The 18,924-nt window shown below is 43.1% G+C and overlaps 1 protein-coding gene across 3 annotated transcripts in view; it reads right to left on the bottom strand.

Annotated features, from left to right (window-relative positions):
* KDM7A (lysine demethylase 7A) overlaps window positions 1-6,523 on the bottom strand; it is a 96,921-nt gene extending 90,398 nt beyond the window's left edge. For all 3 annotated transcript variants that reach the window (XR_013347310.1, XM_077828236.1, XM_077828250.1), the window contains exon 1: window positions 6,381-6,523. Coding sequence is in view for 2 of the 3 variants with exons in the window: in XM_077828236.1 (XP_077684362.1) it covers window positions 6,381-6,496 (116 nt within the window). In the remaining variant the exon portion in view is untranslated. The remainder of the gene's footprint in view (window positions 1-6,380) is intronic.
* Window positions 6,524-18,924: the final 12,401 nt, after the last annotated feature.

The following is an 18,924-nucleotide window of genomic DNA, read 5'->3' as shown; positions in this document are numbered from 1 at the left end:
GGGGCCCATGTTTGCGGATGGTAAACGTAAACAAAATGTCTCACGGCCCACCAGTGGATTACCCTGATGGGCCACATGTGGCCCGCAGGTTGCCCATCACTGCTCTATCCTAAGAATTAAGGACCATCCAACAAGGGATCCCATTACATACACAATTAAGGACATAAAAATATTGGATTCATTAAAAGAACAACACGACCTACATCCACGAAAATAAGAGCACCTTTATAAACCATGACTTCAGTTCTTCAGTCAAATTAATTGCATGTCAAAGAAACCAAACAGGAAGGTAATGTACTGGAACATTTTCTAAGTAACTTATCTAGAGGGTGATGCAATACAAATTCTCTACTAACAAGTTAAATTTCATACTTAGCACTTTACAGGAACTGCCTTCACAAACTCACTTAACATTTTCTATAAGAAGTGATTACCAAGTTAAATTATGCTTCTTTATTTTTTCAAATGGGTACGCTAAACAGGCAAGGCTAACAGTATGATTGATACAGAGCAATTAAATACCATCTAGATTACAACTAAACTGCTTCAACCAATAATTCTAAAACAAACTCTTTTAAGCAGCATAGTATAGGTAACTATGTAAAAACCCATGCTGTTGTACAAATCCAATTCAGAAAGTGTCAAAAAACAGAAAATGGCTTAGAACTTAATTGGATAGTAACAGACTGTGAATTCCTGTAACAGTTGAACCTGGTAATATTCTAAACAAAGAACTCTCAACGATGCTTGTAGATGTTTCCATCACTTCACACTGATTTGAACATTCTAGGCTTCAGAGTGACAATCCTGGAATCTTTTTATTTACATAATTCATTTGTACTGTATTACATACTACCAACGTTCTAACAAACATATTATACAGTACGCTCAATATGTCCTGGACTGATTCTAGTCTGGAAAACTGAGTTCTGTCTACCTAGATTCTCTGACAGATTTTAATTGGATATAGTATTCTTCACTTCCTGTCCTAAACTTTGCACTGTTATACATTGTTAAACAGCAGCTATATTTCATCCCAGAACACTCAGTAATGGATAAAGTGATTCCTATGTATACAAGATACTTTGATTCTTCTCACATGAAAGGCACTATTAAAAACTCAAGGTCCCTAATTAATCACCACCTACTTTAGCATAATGAAATCACCTTATTGTCCTCCCACTGTAATTAAGAATATTATAAAAACATTCACTGAAACAAAATGTTGACATTATTGTCCAATCTAAGGATTCAAAAATTGTGAGTAAGGCTTCAGTCGTGAGTAGCTTTAAAAAAATCATAAGTTAAAAAAAATAAACTTCAGAGTCTTTATTTACCTTCTGAGTTGAGCCTTTAGTGTTCACATTTTCAGGACCCCTCACCCCCAAAATGATGTCTAGAAGTTTAATTTTTAAAAAAAAAGGGAAGTCAGATTCTCATTGTCACATAACTCAAGGAGCAGGGGCTTTTAAAAAAATCAAATATCAGAATTGGGAACATACTATTGATGTTAAGGGCAACATAACGCATTGCTTCCAAACACAGCACAAACTGGTGTTTGACCAATTTGTATGTCAAGACAACTGCACTCAAAACAGATATCCACACAATTCCAAGAATTAGACTTTTCTATAGCACTCAACACTGTTGTATAGGAGCGCTTCACGCAGATTAATGAATTTATTCTGACAAGAGAAGCCATGTCACAGAAGGGGAACTGAGGCAAAGAGAACAACTTGTTCTCAGTTAGGAAATTTGTGTTAGGGCTGGAATCAGATACCAAATGTTCCAAGTACTAGTCTGAAGTGAGCTATTAAAATGGGGAGGCTTGTTTTTAAAAAATTGTAAAGCCAACAGAAAAACAGTTTTTATTCGGGGGTGGGAGTGAGACAGACATAGCCTTTTTGAACTACAACAGAGTCGGGAATTTCTATCTTGCTTCTGTGGAAACAGTACTAAATTAGAGAAAATAAGTTTAAGAAACCTTCCCCCACCTTACTTTTTCCAGTCTAACATCAGTTTCCACAGAAACAAAGTCAATCAGAACCTAAAAGCAAAAACTCACTTGTTAACTACAGCAACAAATGTGGGAAATGTGAGTTATGAAAACTTAGCTGAGAGCCATAGATTTCTAAATTTGGAGTGATTTAATTTACATTTTTTAATTAAAATTTAAGGTAACATTCCCATTTCAACAGGAGTAATTTCTGGAAGGGAAAATTACCGGTAGTTAATTTATCCTGCCCTCGTAATCACACCAGATACCCACACAGTTTGAACCTTTCCTGGCCAATTAAACGTCTCCTTTCATAACTTTATTTGTAACTTTCTCTTTGTCAGCATCCATAAATTGTCAGAATGGACACAGGTGAGTGTCCAACCTCTTTTTGAAAGCATCCATGACAGGCTAGAGAAGGAATGGCATTCCAAAAGGCACTTCCCACCACCACCACCTTGCATTCTGAGGGTGGGGCCTTCACACCAGACAGTGATTTCAAAAGAGAAAGTCACCATAACGTTCTCTCTGCTCAACCAAGAATGAAGAAATCTCATCCTCAATCTGCCAAATATTGTAATTAGCATTAACATCATATATCCTAACAGCCATGGGAACACACAAAACTGGTTTTGAGGTCGATATTGTATTAAATGAATGGTTCTGATAACATCTTAATGTCTGGTTTCAGAGTAACAGCCATGTTAGTCTGTATTCGCAAAAAGAAAAGGAGTACTTGTGGCACCTCAGAGACTAACCAATTTATTTGAGCATAAGCTTTTGTGATGCATCCGATGAAGTGAGCTGTAGCTCACGAAAGCTTATGCTCAAATAAATTGGTAGGTCTCTAAGGTGCCACAAGTACTCCTTTTCTTTTTATCTTAATATCTGGAAGCAGATATTTACCATCCTCGGACTCTATAGACTATAGTTATTCTAATGAATAATTTTTTTACAAGTTAGAATAAGTGCAATCTCTTGATTTAGGCTTAGACCTGAGATTTGATATAAGGAAGTCTTCTAAAAGGCAGAAGAGACCTTGAGGCCTCTGCACTTTTACTAACCAGTCCTCAAAGTACAAAATACATGAACATTCTACCTTTTCAAATGAACTGTCACCACAGACACACATTTGGAAAAGACTGTAGGCATAACTGAAAACTAAATGGCAGAATTCTGTACTGGTAATAATTCTCACCAGAATGGACATGAAGTTACTTCTTTTCAACAGGTTAGATTAAATATGGAATTAAATTTCTGAGGGTGAGAACTGCAAATCAATGCTGTGAATTCAGAGATGACCAAAACTGAAGTTTAATCATTTAAAGTTTCATGTTATACCAAAAGTAATGTTCATTATGCATACAAATGGTGCTGTAGTTTTCCTCTTCATGACCCTCTATAACTCACTCACTTTGAAATAGGGTCACCAAGAATGGGTCTTCATTTGTGAAACTGTGAGCATTTTAAACAGATAAGGATATAAACTTCTAAATCTAAAAAAGACCCAGGAAGAAACACATTCAGCTGTAAAAGGCACCAAGTTTGTAGAAATAGGCATCTCCTTTTGGATGATCAACTAGACACTATTCAATACGCTTAACATTGAAAAACACAAAAGGATTTTCAAACAATTTCAAAAATCAGTTATATTCTGACTGTTTAGCAACAAAGAAGCCTTTCCCTCATAGTACAACCTCTATTATGCAGTTTCAGAAATGGCAAATTTATTTCCTTAAACTGCTAGACTACAGTAATTTAACACTTAAATGCCAATGATTTATTTGCAGTGTTAATGACCACCTTGATCGATCAGTCCATCAGCCCTTACAGAGAGAGGGCCCGATCACAACACATCATTCATGCTGTTCTAGCCGGTCCTTTAGCTACTTACTGGCTGCGCTGTCAGTAGCATTGGACACCTGACCAGCATAGCGCACCGTAGTCCAGAACCCCCGAGTGATCTGCCAGCCTCAGCCTCCCAAGTAGCTGGGATTACAGGCACACACCACCGAGCCTGGTATTAATGACCAAGGAAATATAATGGTTCAATACCCTTGTATGCATGCCCTTCTATATTAGAAAGGTAACCTACAATTTATCCCCTAAACTGTGTGAAGATTTGTGTCTATGACTTTATATACAGCAAATGACTTGAGTTTTAATTTTGGTAAAACATGTATTACACTACCATATGCCCAAATCAACTGGGACGCTAGAAGAATGGCATACCATTTTCTGCTATTTTCTATATGCTATCAATGTTCCAATTAGCACCAGCAAGAGGCAGCTACTTCACGATGCTGAATAACAAATTCTTCATGGCAGTGGTCTTGTGTGGAACCTTTTTTAAAAAAAAAAAAAAAAAAAACTTACCATAATATTTCATTAGCTAACAGCCTTATTGAGATGTGATCGGTCCAGAGGGGAGAGAGGTTGCCTTTCATGGTATTAGGCAAACACTGTACATCCCGATTTAAGAAGAAATTTTAAAAGAGCAGAAGATTCCTTCCCCTCAACCCTCTCCGACCCATTAAAAATTATAAATATCAAAGGGCCTGTGTATCAGGATGCATTGTTTAGCTTAATACAAATTTCTCAAACCAGGTAGGCAAAGGAAAGGTCCAATCTCACTGTGCTCTGAAAAATGCAGAGCAAATAAAATATTATTTAACAGATAGTAGGGCAGGAAGATAATTGGTGATGACATCAAAAAGCTGCAATTCCAAATCTAAACAGATTCTGTATGTGCAGGAGAATAAAGAGGTAATCACTATCAATTTGAAATCTAATCAACTAAAATAAGTAGTTTCAAACCCTACACCTTTTCTCAGTCCCCTTGCTAATTTTTGTGGTTTTAGAACTACACTTTCCAATTTTCTCAGGTTTTTTCTGTCTTTTGCTCTTGTGTGAAAGGATCATATAAGTGAAGTCTGATTGAATTCTATGATACGTGGTCAACAACAAAAAAAGGATTGAAATCATTAATATTCCTCACCAGTAAAAAAAATTTACTAACATAAATGTTTTTTATTTTCAAACAAAACCTAAATGTGGGGCCTAAATCTACACCCAGCAGCTGCTGTCAGAACTGCTGTCAGATTGTCAATGCAAACTCCCTGCTCACAACAGGACCACATGCTGGGGATCTGAGAACACAAGTACACCTGCAACGGGCAAACAAACCCGATAAAAAGTTTCAGAGCTGACTATGCAACAGAATAATTAATTGATTTTTTAAATTTACTGGACACAGAACTTTTGAGCTTGTCACTGCCTCCAGTGTCCCTTGAATCTAGAAAATTGGACTGAGCACTAAAAGAATGTGCTCGTTCTTACCATCCACATCCAGCAGAGGGACACTCGCCTGTCTAGCCTGCTTTACATCGTGAGTCTGTTTTTGTTAAATGGGGGTATTTAAATGTCCTGCTGTCAATCAAAACGCACTTCCTACAATCACAACCGGCTCCTCAGTAAATATCTCAGCGCTTGGTCTCTACAAATACCAGACGCCAAACGTGAACCAGGCAGCTGGGGTCAGAACCGAACAGCCAGTTGGGTCGCCGAGCCCCCAACTTGTTTCTTTGTTTAAATGTCCGTGAATACCCCCCCACACACACACACACCAGGCTGCCGCTGCTTCGGGCCTCTCTCACGCACACGCACAGTTTCCAAACCACACACGAGCCGGCCGCGGCCGGGAAAGCCGCTTGGGACCGGACAAGAAACGTCAAACCCAGAAAAGGCAGGAACGGACCCCAAACACAGAGTGAGCCACGAACCCCAGGCACGGCCGCAGCCGGGAGCTACCGGCCCGGGGCAGGCAGCTAGGGAAGAGGAGGTTATCCCTCACCCCATCTCCCCCACCGAGCGGCCGGCATCCCCCACCCATGCAGGACGGAGGCAGCCGGGGGCGGGGGAGGAATCCCCCCCCACACACACACACACACACAAACAGTTAGCACCCACTTTCCCCTCCCCCCGGCGCGCTCAACTTCTGGGCAGCTCCTGCCCCCCGCTCTCCCGCGGCCCGAGAGCCCCTCATCTGTTGCTCCCTTTACTTTTATGGGTGACACCCCGTCAGTGCCGGGCCGGGCACCCCGCACGCGGCTCCCCGCCGAGGCGCCGGGCGGGGAGCGGGGTTCTGCAGCTCGGTGGCATGGGGCAAGAAGGCATCGGGGGAGCTCGCTCGCAGCTGCCCTGCCAGGAGGTCCGGGCGCAGAGGCGCGAGGGGTCCCCGCCGGGGTCCGCGGCCCCCCATTGTTTCCCGCGGGTGGCGGTTGTTATTACCGGGGTAGCTGCCACCCCCGGGCTGTTCCCCTCATTCCCCCCCCCGCCACCACGGCCCGGGCTCTCCTCGCCCCGCGGGCTCCCCGGCCCCTACCTGCCGTGGAACCAGTCCTTGCAGATGTCGCACTCGATCATGAAGCGGCTCACATCGTAGGGCTCCCGGCACATACAGTACACGGGGGTCGCGGTCGCCGCCGCCGCTCCGGCCATCTTTAAAGAACTCACTGCCTGAGCCACCCTCCCCCTCCAACAGCCGCCGCCAGCGGCACCAATAACAACAGCGCGCGCGCGCCAGCCCCACGGAGCGCGCGCGCCAGAGGCGACACGAGAGAGGGCGCGCGTGCGCCCCATACAGTCATATAGCCAGTGAACGCTCCACCGCTGAGCATGCGCGCCTGGGAACTTGGCCTCCTGAGAGCAGCAGCAGGTCGAAGACGTACGAGCGGATGCGACTCTTGCGCGTGCCCGCCAGCCGTCTACGCTGTATTGGATGCGCGACAGAAAAGCACGTGCCACAACTCCCTCTGGAGGCGGAGCAGGCAGGCAGCTAGGGCACGCGCTCGCTCCTCCCCCGCGTGACAGTTCCGGGCCGGGGGGGAGGTGGGTAGAGAGGGGAGTGAAGGGTTCCGCGAGGACACAGAGAGAAAGAGCTCGAGCGCTGGGAGGGGGAAGAGCCGTCTCCCTTATGTAACCGACCGGGGCAGACGGGACGGAGGGGGCCTCCGCCTCCTCTCCACGGAAAGTGCCGACAGCTGCCGGACTTGCCCGAACTTCTCGACTTTGTTGTTCACGCTTCTGAATGACACGGGGGGATCCCCTGTCGCGGGGGCGGGGCGGTGCCCGCGGCACCTGGGCATGGGGAGCCCGGGGGGGGGGGGCGGTCCCGTGGGGCCTGGCGGCAGGGGACACTGGCTGGGGTTTCCATGGGGCCTGCCTGGTGCAAGACGGGACACATGGTTGCTGGCGCCCGGTGGCACAAGCCATTTGCTGGGAGTCCGGTGGTGCTACGGGGACACGGGGGTTGGCGTGAGGCGGCACCGGGCATCTGCTCAGAGGCCCACAGGGCACCACGCTCTGGGACAGGAGTTCAGCCCCTGGTCTGCAGACCCCTGGGGGACTGCAGATTATGGCTAAGATTTCCAAAGGGGTCCCCACCTCTTTTTGAAATTTTTTAGGGGCCTGCAAATGAAAAAAGGTTGACAACCACTGCGACATGCAGGAGGAGTAAAAAACGATTTAAAAACAATAAATGAAACCCATTTTTTTAAATTTAAACTGGACTTTTATTTTGTTATTTTACATATTTTTTTTCCATTTAAAAATAAACCTAATTAGAATGAAATCTGATTTTAATACAAGATATGTTAGGCCTACACTTATTATAATCTTTTAAAACAGTAAATAAAAAAATGCTGAATCCATGAGTCTGTATAAAACACTTTTCCGTTAAAGCCTTCTTTTCTGTATAAAGAAAGAATCAGGAGGAAAACATCTAATGTTTGAGATCAAGCTTTATAAGTATGGCACAATTGGTCACGTACTGTATTAAGGGCTTGATCCTGTCACTGTGCTACTGGGTGAAAGAAAAAGGCATTGGGACCTGACCTCTGACTACAGGAGACACCTTTATGATCTCATCAAGATCATCCATTGAGCTCACCTGGTTGCTCTCCTGCTCCTGTTTTATAGCTTTTCCCAATGTGACACCTGATTGGCTCAATACTCACATTATGAATATTATGACTTCACCCACTTTCTCTCCAGCTCATGAAAAAACACTGATCTGCCCAGTAACTACCAGCCCTTGCTTCTGGGTGGGTCTGGCCACTGCAAGCAAATGACGTTGCTCTGTTTCCATGCATGTGTACACAGAGAGACCAACAGAAATCCATTAATTTCTCAACTGCCTCCCTCTCAGTCTCCAAACAAATAAAATACTGTAGTGCAAAAGGTATGTGGGTTACACTAGCAAAAGTCTTGGATTGTTTCTTCTTTTGTTTTTCACGGGGGGGGGGGGAGTGTAACAATGGAGAAGGAGTAGAGTATGCAACTAGAAAGGAGCAACACTGGTGTCAAAGCAGGATCCTGTGGGAAGGGACAACATTCTTCAGAGTTCAGAGTAGCAGCCGTGTTAGTCTGTATCCGCAAAAAGAAAAGGAGGACTTGTGGCACCTTAGAGACTGACAAATTTATTTGAGCATAAGCTTTCGTGAGCTACAGCTCACTTCTCAAATAAATTTGTTAGTCTCTAAGGTGCCACAAGTACTCCTTTTCAGTCTTCAAAGTGCAGCCTCTAGTATTGATTTCAGTACCTGGGAACTGGTGGGGGAAAAAACTGCTATGGCTGTGGGTAATAAAAAAAAATAAACCTATTTGGGAATGCTTTCAAGAAATCCTGTACCTGTGGGTAAAAAGAGAACACATGCCAAATGTAAACAGTGCAACAAAGAGATGCAAGCCCTGGTTGTCAGAATGAAAGAATAACTTTATGAAAAATGCTCCTCAGAAGGCAATGACTTTGAAGAAAATGATATGGACATATCTGAACAATCTGGATCAACTGGTTAGTAAACTTATTTTTCACCATTCTTATGGATTGCCTACCATGTCTTACTGAGATAGTAAATGATTAAATGATTGTTATACATTTGTGTTTTGGGTGAATTATGTATGAATTTCAAAATGTTTGTGTTAAAAAATATAATTGGTATGTTAGTTTGTAGGACGAGGATTTATCAATTACATTTTTACTGTAACTGCTGGCCTTGTGAAATGATTTTTATTGCTCAATATAATTAACCATCCTAGGCGAAGATTTCTGGTATAAAAGTAAAGTTTTATTAGGCATTTTTGAATTTTAACATTTTAAAAAAATGTCAACCTGTTTGGTATGTTGGAGATAAGAACTTAAATAGATTCAGATAATCCTTATAATTTATTAATTATTGTAGAATAACGTTTATCATTTAAATAGTGCTGCAAACAACTGCAGGAGGAGGAAGCTTTCCTTTACAATTTTTTTTAAAAAGCAGTGTACTGTGTAATACTCAATACATGAGTGACTTTTTTTACCATTTTGTTTCAGGGTCCAGCTTAGGCAAAAGGGTTATGAACTGCCATAATCTGCAATTTCAGAGTCATCTATTGATACTAAACGGACAACAGACAGTAAATTACCGGTATTGTGAAGAAGAAAAAAAAGACTTTTTATCATCCAGTAAAACCATGGATGAGTTTATAATCAGGAGCAGCAAATCTAGAAGAAGATAACGTAGGGAACCTGAAAGATATATGGGTACAGTGCTCAATTGAGGCATCTTCTAGCCAAAACTTAAGTACAACTCCAGGAGAAAAAGAAAGTAGTGTTGAAATTGCAAAGTACTTCTATAACAGCCACTTTGCTTCAGCTTCCCCAAAGAGAGCAGGAGGAGCCAAACTAATTCTCCCCCAAGATGTACGGAGGAATTGAGTGGTTGACTGTTTTGAGCTGTTTATTAAGAACTGGCCTATTCTGATGAAAATTTGTGAAGAAAATTGTGACAAAATAGATGGGACTATCATAGACAAAATAGTCAGCATCGGACTAAAGAGAAATGTAGAAGATATGCTGATGATATTTTAAAGGAAGTCACACCACTGAACTCGCTAAGCATCTGGGACCAGATTTCGTTGAAGTGCTAAATCAGCTTTTGCCAGCAATAGCTTTTCCTGCAGGCACAGAGAGAATATTTTCTTCATTTGGACTAATTCATTTCAAGTTGAGAAATCGATTGGGAATTGAAAAAAGCTGGAAAACTTGTCTTTCTCTTCCAGTCTATGAATAAAAATGAGGAGGAAGGGAATGTGATCTACTAGTTTTATAAGTCTGAAGGACAACCTAAGTAACTTACATAACTGATGTCTCATTTTCAAGAAACTTAGGCAAGTAGGAACTTAAACTCCAGTCACTTTCACTTAGGCATATTTGAAAGTTTTCCAGGGCTGACCTGAAATAATCAATTTAATTCAATGACTACAGTTAATCCTGCTGCTCATTTAATAAATCACTTAGTTGTAAATGTGAAACTAAAAGAGAAGGTTGTTTTGTTACAGAAAAATAAATTTTATATGTTGTTGTGTGTTTAATTAAATTCCAGTTACCATCCTCATGCAGCTTGTCACAAATCATGAGCAAAAACTTAATTATCTAACAAATAAGAGATATCATTCACTATTTTCTTGCATACTCAATATGTACAGTTAATAAGAATCTGAAAAATATTAAGCTATATCACTACTTAGATAAATGTGTATATATAGTGTACCTTCTCTGCCATGACAGGGGGATAGCCAGTCCAAATTTGAGTGAGTGACGTTGAGACCCAGAGCAAATCTATGCCCCCACATACACTATAAATGGCACTCCGCAGCCAATGCTTTGTTGAAACGGTTGGAATGTCCATCCGTTAGTAAATTTCATTCAGTTTGCGCACAAATCCACACTGGTTAAAAACCCCTTTCCCCCCATGAATTTGGGCCTTAGGCATGGTGTCCTATTTGCCTGTGTGTTAATCCAAGTTTGCCTCTAGGGTGTGGGTATATAGCAAATTGGGAAGTTTGGAGGGTGGGTGTCCCTTCCCCCCAGTTTTGCTAAAATGAAACACTCCCAGTGGTGAAAAGATTACCACCTAAAAGCACTTTTTAAAACTCTTACACGTCTATTAGAATTTGTTTGTTCAGACCATTATAATGGGAAATTGTATGGGGGGGAGGGTGCATTAATTCTGATCATCAAATCAAAGCGTTTGTATATGTGTGCCCTTTTTCACTGGCTATCAAAAAAAGGAACAAACTTGATTTTGCTGGGTTTTAAAAGAACATGGAGGTTGAGTGTTCAAAATGTATGTTAGATTGTAGGTATGCACCTGAAGCAGTTTCCATCACAGTGAAGAAACAATTTCACTTTCAAAAGAAGGATACACATTTAACTTTTACTGTTAAAGTACAGCACAGAATAAAATTTCTATGTGTGCCTGTTTTAACAAGTCTGCTCTTTGTTTCAAGATGTAGACTTCAAAATGCATTTTGGTGACACTGCAACTTCATTGCATTGGAACATTGAACTGCAACTTGTAACATCAATACTTCTCAGCACAAACACTAAGATGTTCTGATATGAACACTTTTCTCACAAAGAACAACGTAAAGGTGAAAATCAATCACAAATGCTGAGAAGGGAAGTGAGATTTTCATTCTACTACAACCTCTTCTGGATCCTGGATTCATTTAAATGCAGGGAATGAGTTTGCTAAACTGTAAATGGACAGATAATATTGGGAAGGATAGGAACTGAAATTATTCTGACTTAGCTCAAGCTATTGCTGAGCAGAGAATGAGACATCTTCACAGAAGGCCTGAAGTTTTTAATGAAATATATGCTTTATAAGATTGCTACAAGCATAAAAATTTCTTCAAGGTATCTGATTCTCTCCTGTAGTATGTTGCATTTGGTTTAAGTAAATGAGCCAGAAGCACCTTACTTAGATACCACTGCGATATAAGAATCCACACAAAGACCTTGCAAATGCTGTTTGATTACTAGCATTGCCATCTTTCAGAATTTGGTTTGCAGTTAAAAAAAAAATGTCATACCTCAGTGGAAAATTTTTACCAATCTGAAGTAAAATTTGGAAATTTTAATGTTTTTCACATTAGGTAAATTTGGGATTACCTTCCAAAACAAGCTGAAGGAACGACTGCTGAGAGAAGTTACAAGAGAGGGACACTTAAGTATTTTTCTGTGACAAAGAAAAATCGTTACAGCATGTGAAGAAAGTAAGTTCTTCCTTTTGAAATGGTGAAGGATTTCTCACCCCTTCGCCCCCCCCACCATGTGTTTGAAGAAAGGGACAGATTGCTGTGATGTATTTGCATTTCTTTACATTGCCCAATATCTTCTCTATAAGGGAGCCATTTAAAATAGGAGGAAGTTATGGGACACAATGGACTGTACAGTGTAGGGTCTTGAATAAGTCTCAAAGAGGTAGCAACAGAAGAAAAAAAACTTTGAGTGAACCTATGTATAGCATGTTATAGTTATTCATTTATTTTGATTTTCAGCATCTATCTATGGCATTGGGTCCTTCAGAATATTTAAAACAAACTAGTTCATACAGTTTAAGATCTACAAAGCATTATTTAACTGTTGAATATTAATGTCACACAAAGAACTTTGTAGGCACATCAGTGATGTGAGTATATTACATTTCAAGAATATTAGTTTTCAAATAAAAAAAAAATCTTAGAATCCCAGAAAATTCAGTTAAGGTTGCACTTCTCAAACAAGGCACCCAAACAACCGTCACTCTGCCCTCCCCTCCTCCCCCATACAGATGCCCTGTGAAAATCAGAAACTCATACTAGAGATGGAAAGTGGCCTGTCAGGAGCTGAGGGATCCAGAGGGGATGGGGAGGCATGCAGGAGCAATCAGTGGGACTGGAGAAGGGGAAGCACTAGCACTTACCTGTTTTTTCCAGTCAGTGAACCAACTGTTGTTTCCAGAAATAAAAGTGACTTCCGATGAAACGTGAGGTTTGTCAGCTGCAGAAGCATGGGATGTTGTAATGCCTACCCCTGTCTTCTACATCTTGAGCTGATTCAGAATATGATCTCCAATCATCAGCTCTTTGGGTATGGCTACACTAAGAAATTAGGTCGATCTTATAGAAGTCGATTTTTAGAAATTGATTTTATACAGTCGACTGTGTATGTCCCCACTAAGCACATTAATCACAATCATTTCGCACCTTTTTTTTTGTGGGTTACCCATGCAGATGCCATAACATGGCAAGCATGGAGCCTGCTCAGCTCACCGCTGCTGTTGCGCGCATTGTAAACACCTCGCGCATTATACTGCAGTATGTGCAGAACCTGGCTAAGAGACGGCAGCACAAGGATGATTGTGAGGAGGACATGGACACAGACGTTCCTGAAAACACAGGATGTGGCAATTGGGACATCATGGCGGCAGTGGGGCTGGTTGATACAGTGGAATGCCGATTCTGGGCCCGTCAAACAAGCGCTGGTTGGTGGGACCGCATAGTCTTGCAGATATGATGATTCACAATGGCTGCAAAACTTTTGCATGCGTAAAGCCACTTTCCTGAAACTCTGTGAGTTGCTTTCCCCAGCCCTGAAGTGCAGGAATACCAAGATGAGAGCTGCCCTGACAGTTAAGAAGTGAGTGACGATAGCCCTGTGGAAGCTTGCAATGCCTGACTGCTACTGGTCAGTCGGGAATCAATTTGGAGTGGGCAAATCTACTTGGGGACTGCTGTGATTCAAGTAGCCAATGGAATCACTGACATTCTGCTATCAAGGGTAATGACTCTGGGAAATGTGAAGGTCATAGTGGATGGCTTTGCTGCAATGGGTTTCCCTAACTGTGGTGGGGCGATAGATGGACTGCATATCCCTATCTTGGCACCGGACCACCTTGCCAACCAGTCCGTAAACCGCAAGGGGTACTTCTCAATGGTGCTGCAAGCACTGGTGGATCATAAGAGATGTTTCACCAACATCAGTGTGGGATGGCCGGGAAAGGTGCATGATGCTCACATCTTTAGGAACTCCAGGCTGTTTGAGCAGCTGCAAGAAGGGACTTACTTCCCAGACCAGAAAATTACCACTGGGGATGTTGAAATGCCAATAGTTATCTTTGGGGACCCAGCCTACCCCTTGCTCCCATGGCTCATGAAGCCATACACAGGCAGCCTGGACAGTAGTAGGGAGCAGTTCAACTATAGGCTGAGCAAGTGCAGAATGGTGGCAGAATGTGCCTTTGGACGTTTAAAAGTTCGCTGGCGCTGTTTGCTGACTAGGTTAGATCTCAGCACAATCAATATTCCCATTGTTATTACTGCTTGCTGTGTGTTCCATAATATCTATGAGAGTAAGGGGGAGACATTTATGGCGGAGTGGGAGGTTGAGGCAAATTGCCTGGCTGCAAATTTTGAACAACCAGACACCAGGGTGATTAGAAGAGCACAGGTAGGGGTGATGCTCATCAGAGAGGTTTTGAAAACCAGTTTCATGACTGGCCAGGCTATGGTGTGACAGTTGTGTGTGTTTCTCCTTGATGCAAACCCACCCCCTTTGTTGATTTTAATTCCCTGTAAGCTAACCACCCTCCCGCTTTCAGTCACAGCTGGCAAAGGAAATAAAGTCACTATTGTTTTGAAACCATGCAGTCTTTCTTTATTAATTAAAAAAAAAGGGGAGATAACTGATAAGGTGGCCTGGGTGGGGTAGGGTGGGGTGGGGTGAGGGAGGAAGGGAGGAGGAAAGGACAAGGCCACATTGCTTATTGTAGCCACATTACAAATCAAAACTGTTTGAATGACAGCCTTCTTTTGTTTGGGCCATCTTCTGGAGTGGAGTGGCTGGGTGCCCAGAGCCTCCCCCACCGCGTTCTTGGGCGTCTGGGTGAGGAGGATATGGAACTTGGGGAGGAGGGCAGGCAGTTATACATGGGATGCAGCGGGGGTCTGTGCTCTTGTTGGCTTTCCTGCAGCTCCACCAGACACCTGAGCATGTCCATTTGCTCCCCCATTAGCCTCAGCACTGCATCCTGCTTCTTCTCATCGCGCTCACTTAATGCTTTCCTGGACTCTGCCACTGAATGCCTCCATTTATTCAGCTGTGCCCTATCAGTGCGAGAGGACTGCATGAGCTTGGCAAACGTCATTGCAAGTGCATTTTTTCGCCTTCTAATCTGCGATAACCTCAGGGACGGAGATGATAGGGGGAGAGTAGAAACATTTGCACCTGCAGGGGATAAAAAGGAGAGTAAAATTTAAGATGATACATTTCTGAGAACAAAAGGGAGACTCTTTCACAGTGAATCAGGCAATTCACAGCAGACAGCACATGTGCTCTAGGTACAAGGTCACATTTTGCCTTTTATATTGAGTGCCTCCCAGTATGGTGACACATCACACACAGCTGGGCAACAGAATTTGGTTTCCAGGCAGCCATGGTAAGCCAAAGGGTACACAGGTTTGGCTTCTAATGCCTTCATAACATGTGGGAATGTTTTCAAACTGCAGCACCCTCCTTTCCCATAGCAAGCAATGCCAGTTGGGTTTGCCATTTAAAAGGAGGGACTGCAGTTTTTGGGTGGATGTGCAGCACGCATCTCCCCCCACCCCTCCATGTGGCCATTTGGGATGATCCCTTCACCCTTCCCCCTGCCGCGTGGCTATTCTCAGGGATGATCCCTTTTAACCAAGCGCAAACAGCCCAGCATGAATGGGGTCCTTTTACTGTTCCCTTACAAAAATTCCCCTATTTCAATCAGGTGACCATGAATGATTTCACTCTCCTGAGACTAACACAGAATGTTGCTTGAATACAACCAAAACCCAGGACCATTCACTGCCATGCTTTGTGCTGCAATGATTCCAGACTACTTGCTACTGGCTTGGCGTGGTAAAGCGTCCTACCGTGGAGGACGAAATAAGGCAGTCCTCCCCAGAAACCTTCTGCAAAGGCTTTCAGAGTATCTCCAGGAGAGCTTCATGGAGATATCCCTGGAGGATTCCTGCTCCATCCCCAGACATGTTAACAGACTTTTCCAGTAGCTGTACTGGCCGCGAATGCATCCCAAGTCTTCGGGGAAAATCAGACATTAAACACTATTGCTTTTAAACCCTGTACTGTAGTTACAAACATGCACTCACCAAAGGTGCCTTCTCCATCTTCAGGGTCAGAGATCCCCCCTTGGGAGGCTATTGGCTCCAGGATGATGAAAAGGTCCTGGCTGCTGAGGAGAACAGATTCACCACTTGCCTGCTGGGCATTCACCTCCTCCTCCTCTTCCTCATCTACAAAATCCTCCTCCCTGTTGTGTGAGACTCCCCCCTTGCAGGTGTCCACAGACAGTGGTGGGGTAGTGGTAGGGTCCCCCCCGGAATACCATACTGCTGATCATAGAAGCAGCATGTATGGGGCACTGACCCAGAGCACCCGTTTGCCTCCTTTGTATTTTGGTAGGCTTGCCTGAGCTCTTTGACTTTCACATGGCGCTGCTGTGTGTCCCTGTTGTAGCTTCTGTCCATCATGCCCTGTGCGATTTTGGCATATATATTTGCATTTCTTCTTTTTGATCGGAGTTCTGCCTGCACAAATTCTTCTCCCCATACAGCAATCAGATCCAGTGTCTCCCGTTCGGTCCATGCTGGAGCTCGTTTGCGATTCTGGGGGAACTGCATGGTCACCTGTGCTGCTGAGCACGCCACGCTGACCAAACAGGAAATGAAATTGAAACGTTCCCAGGGCTTTTCCTGTGTACCTGGCTAGTGCATCGGAGTTGAAAGTGCTGTCCAGAGCGGTCATGTTGGAGCACTCTGGGATAGCTCTCGGAGGCCAATAATGTTGATTTGTGTCCGTACTACCCCAAATACGACCTAAGGTCGATTTTAGTGCTACTCCCCTCACCAGGGAGGAGTACAGAAGTTGGTTTTAAGAGTCCTTTAGGTCGACGGAACGGGGTTGGTTGTGTAGAGGCATTAATTTTAAAATCGACCTAACCCCATAGTGTAGACTAGGGCTTTGGTGTGGCTGCCAGGAGCAGAGGGAGCCCATTTACTTCTGTGCACAGCACCTGCAGCAATCTGATAACTTAAGGAAGTTGTGACAGATGTGGCAATTTCCTGCAATATCCTTGAAAAACCTTATTGAATTAAGTTTAATAATTAAGTTTAAGCCAATGGGGGCTGTGGGAAGCGGTGCGGGCCGAGGGATGTGCTGGCCACCACTTCCTGCAGCCCCCATTGGCCTGGAACGGTGAACCGCAACCAGTGGGAGCTGCGATCGGCCAAACCTGCAGACGCTGCAGGTAAACAAACCATCCTGGCCTGCCAGCGGATTTCCCTGACAGGCCATGTGCCAAAGGTTGCCGATCCCTGACCTAGCCTTTTGAAACTATGCCCTGAGAAAGGGACCACTGATTACCTGTTCCCAGAATCTGAATATCAAAGGCTCAGGCTGTATAAAGGGAAAACTAGCCTATGCATGGTATGCTTATTCTAAGCTGAGACTGTTATGAGCTTGTAATCACAGAAAAACTCTTGGTGGGGTTTGAAGGATGACTCCTACCAAAACCCAGGCTGGAGTTGGGGGGTGATCTCTGGTAAGCTTATTAGCATGTGTGTAGGTTCTTTTCTTGTTTTTAATGTATTTTCTCTGTAAGAATAAATGTTCTTGCTTAGAAAGAACTGTGTGGTAATTTATAACTGTGAGCAATTATGCTGTTTTCAGCCTCTGGAGAGAGAGCAAAGTGCAGATGCTGGCCTGTTTAGTCAGTCTGGCTTGCTGGGAATAACACAGTGTAGGCAGGGAACTGTGCAAACTGAAAAAAAACGCAGTCAGGAGGGAAAGAGATGTGGGTTTCCAGCCAAGAGAAGTGATGGCTGGGAGCCAGAAGCCTAAGAGTGGGTCCCGTTGCATAAGGGGGGAATTCAGGTGCGGTTATCCTGAACTGTGACAGTAGTATTTTCATAAAATGGCAAACCATTATTTGTTCGCCATGTGGCTTCAATGAAAGTGGTTGATGAGCAGCCAAGGGTCATGGAAACACAATGAAACAGCATTAGCTGACTGTGTGTTTTGGAGAACCCACTGACCCAAGCAAGGATTATCTTTGGAACATTGTATGGCTGTAATAGGTCTGCAGTTCCACTTTTCCTTGGGAGATCTGTGAGCTCTGAGACACATCCAAGTTATAAGAAGCCTAGAAAGGTCCACTGCTCTCATACTGTTCGGATGGTTTTGTAATGACTTTTAACTGTTATGGAACTCTCAATGTATGTTTTAAGGCTATTCCATACTTTATAAAATTGTCCTTCATTTCATGGCAGAAAAAGAAATATTGATACCTGATATGCTACTCTGGGGAAGAGACTATAGTTTAAACCCAAATATTTCAGCCTTCTTGGAATCACCTGTTTTCTATAAAAAGAAAAGGAGTACTTGTGGCACCTTAGAGACTAACCAATTTATTTGAGCATAAGCTTTCGTGAGCTACAGCTCACTTCATCGATGAAGTGAGCTGAAAGCTTATGCTCAAATAAATTGGTTAGTCTCTAAGGTGCCACAAGTATTCCTTTTCTTTTTGCGAATACAGACTAACACGGCTGTTACTCTGAAACCTGTTTTCTATAGTTCTTTCTGCTCTATCTGTGAAGCACCTGAAAATTCCTAATAATGTATTTTCACTAACCCTGGTTTTCCATCTGCTTGGAAAACCTTGTATTTTTTAGTCTGCTGGCAGGCAGATAGCATCTCAGGGGGGCTGTAGATTATGCTTCCACAGGGGGACCTGCCCCAATAGTTTTATCTTCCATAATAATTATAGCAAATAAATAGTAGAGCAATAGCAATTATGATATGGCAGTGCATGCTACCATGGTCATTATGGTTATAGAATCATATCCAACATTTTTAGTTTACATCCATTGTCATACATCACCAGGAACTGCAAAAATTCCTCCACTTGCATTTGGGTAAGGAACACTATACAGTAAATGTTCTGTTTGCCACCTGCCATTTTGAGGCAAGCTAATGTTAATATTTACAAAGGGTGGTAAGCCTTGATTGT

This window comes from Eretmochelys imbricata, chromosome 1, assembly GCF_965152235.1.
Source record: "Eretmochelys imbricata isolate rEreImb1 chromosome 1, rEreImb1.hap1, whole genome shotgun sequence".
In the NCBI taxonomy this organism is placed as follows: domain Eukaryota; kingdom Metazoa; phylum Chordata; order Testudines; family Cheloniidae; genus Eretmochelys; species Eretmochelys imbricata.
This window is presented reverse-complemented; position numbering and strand designations above follow the sequence as displayed.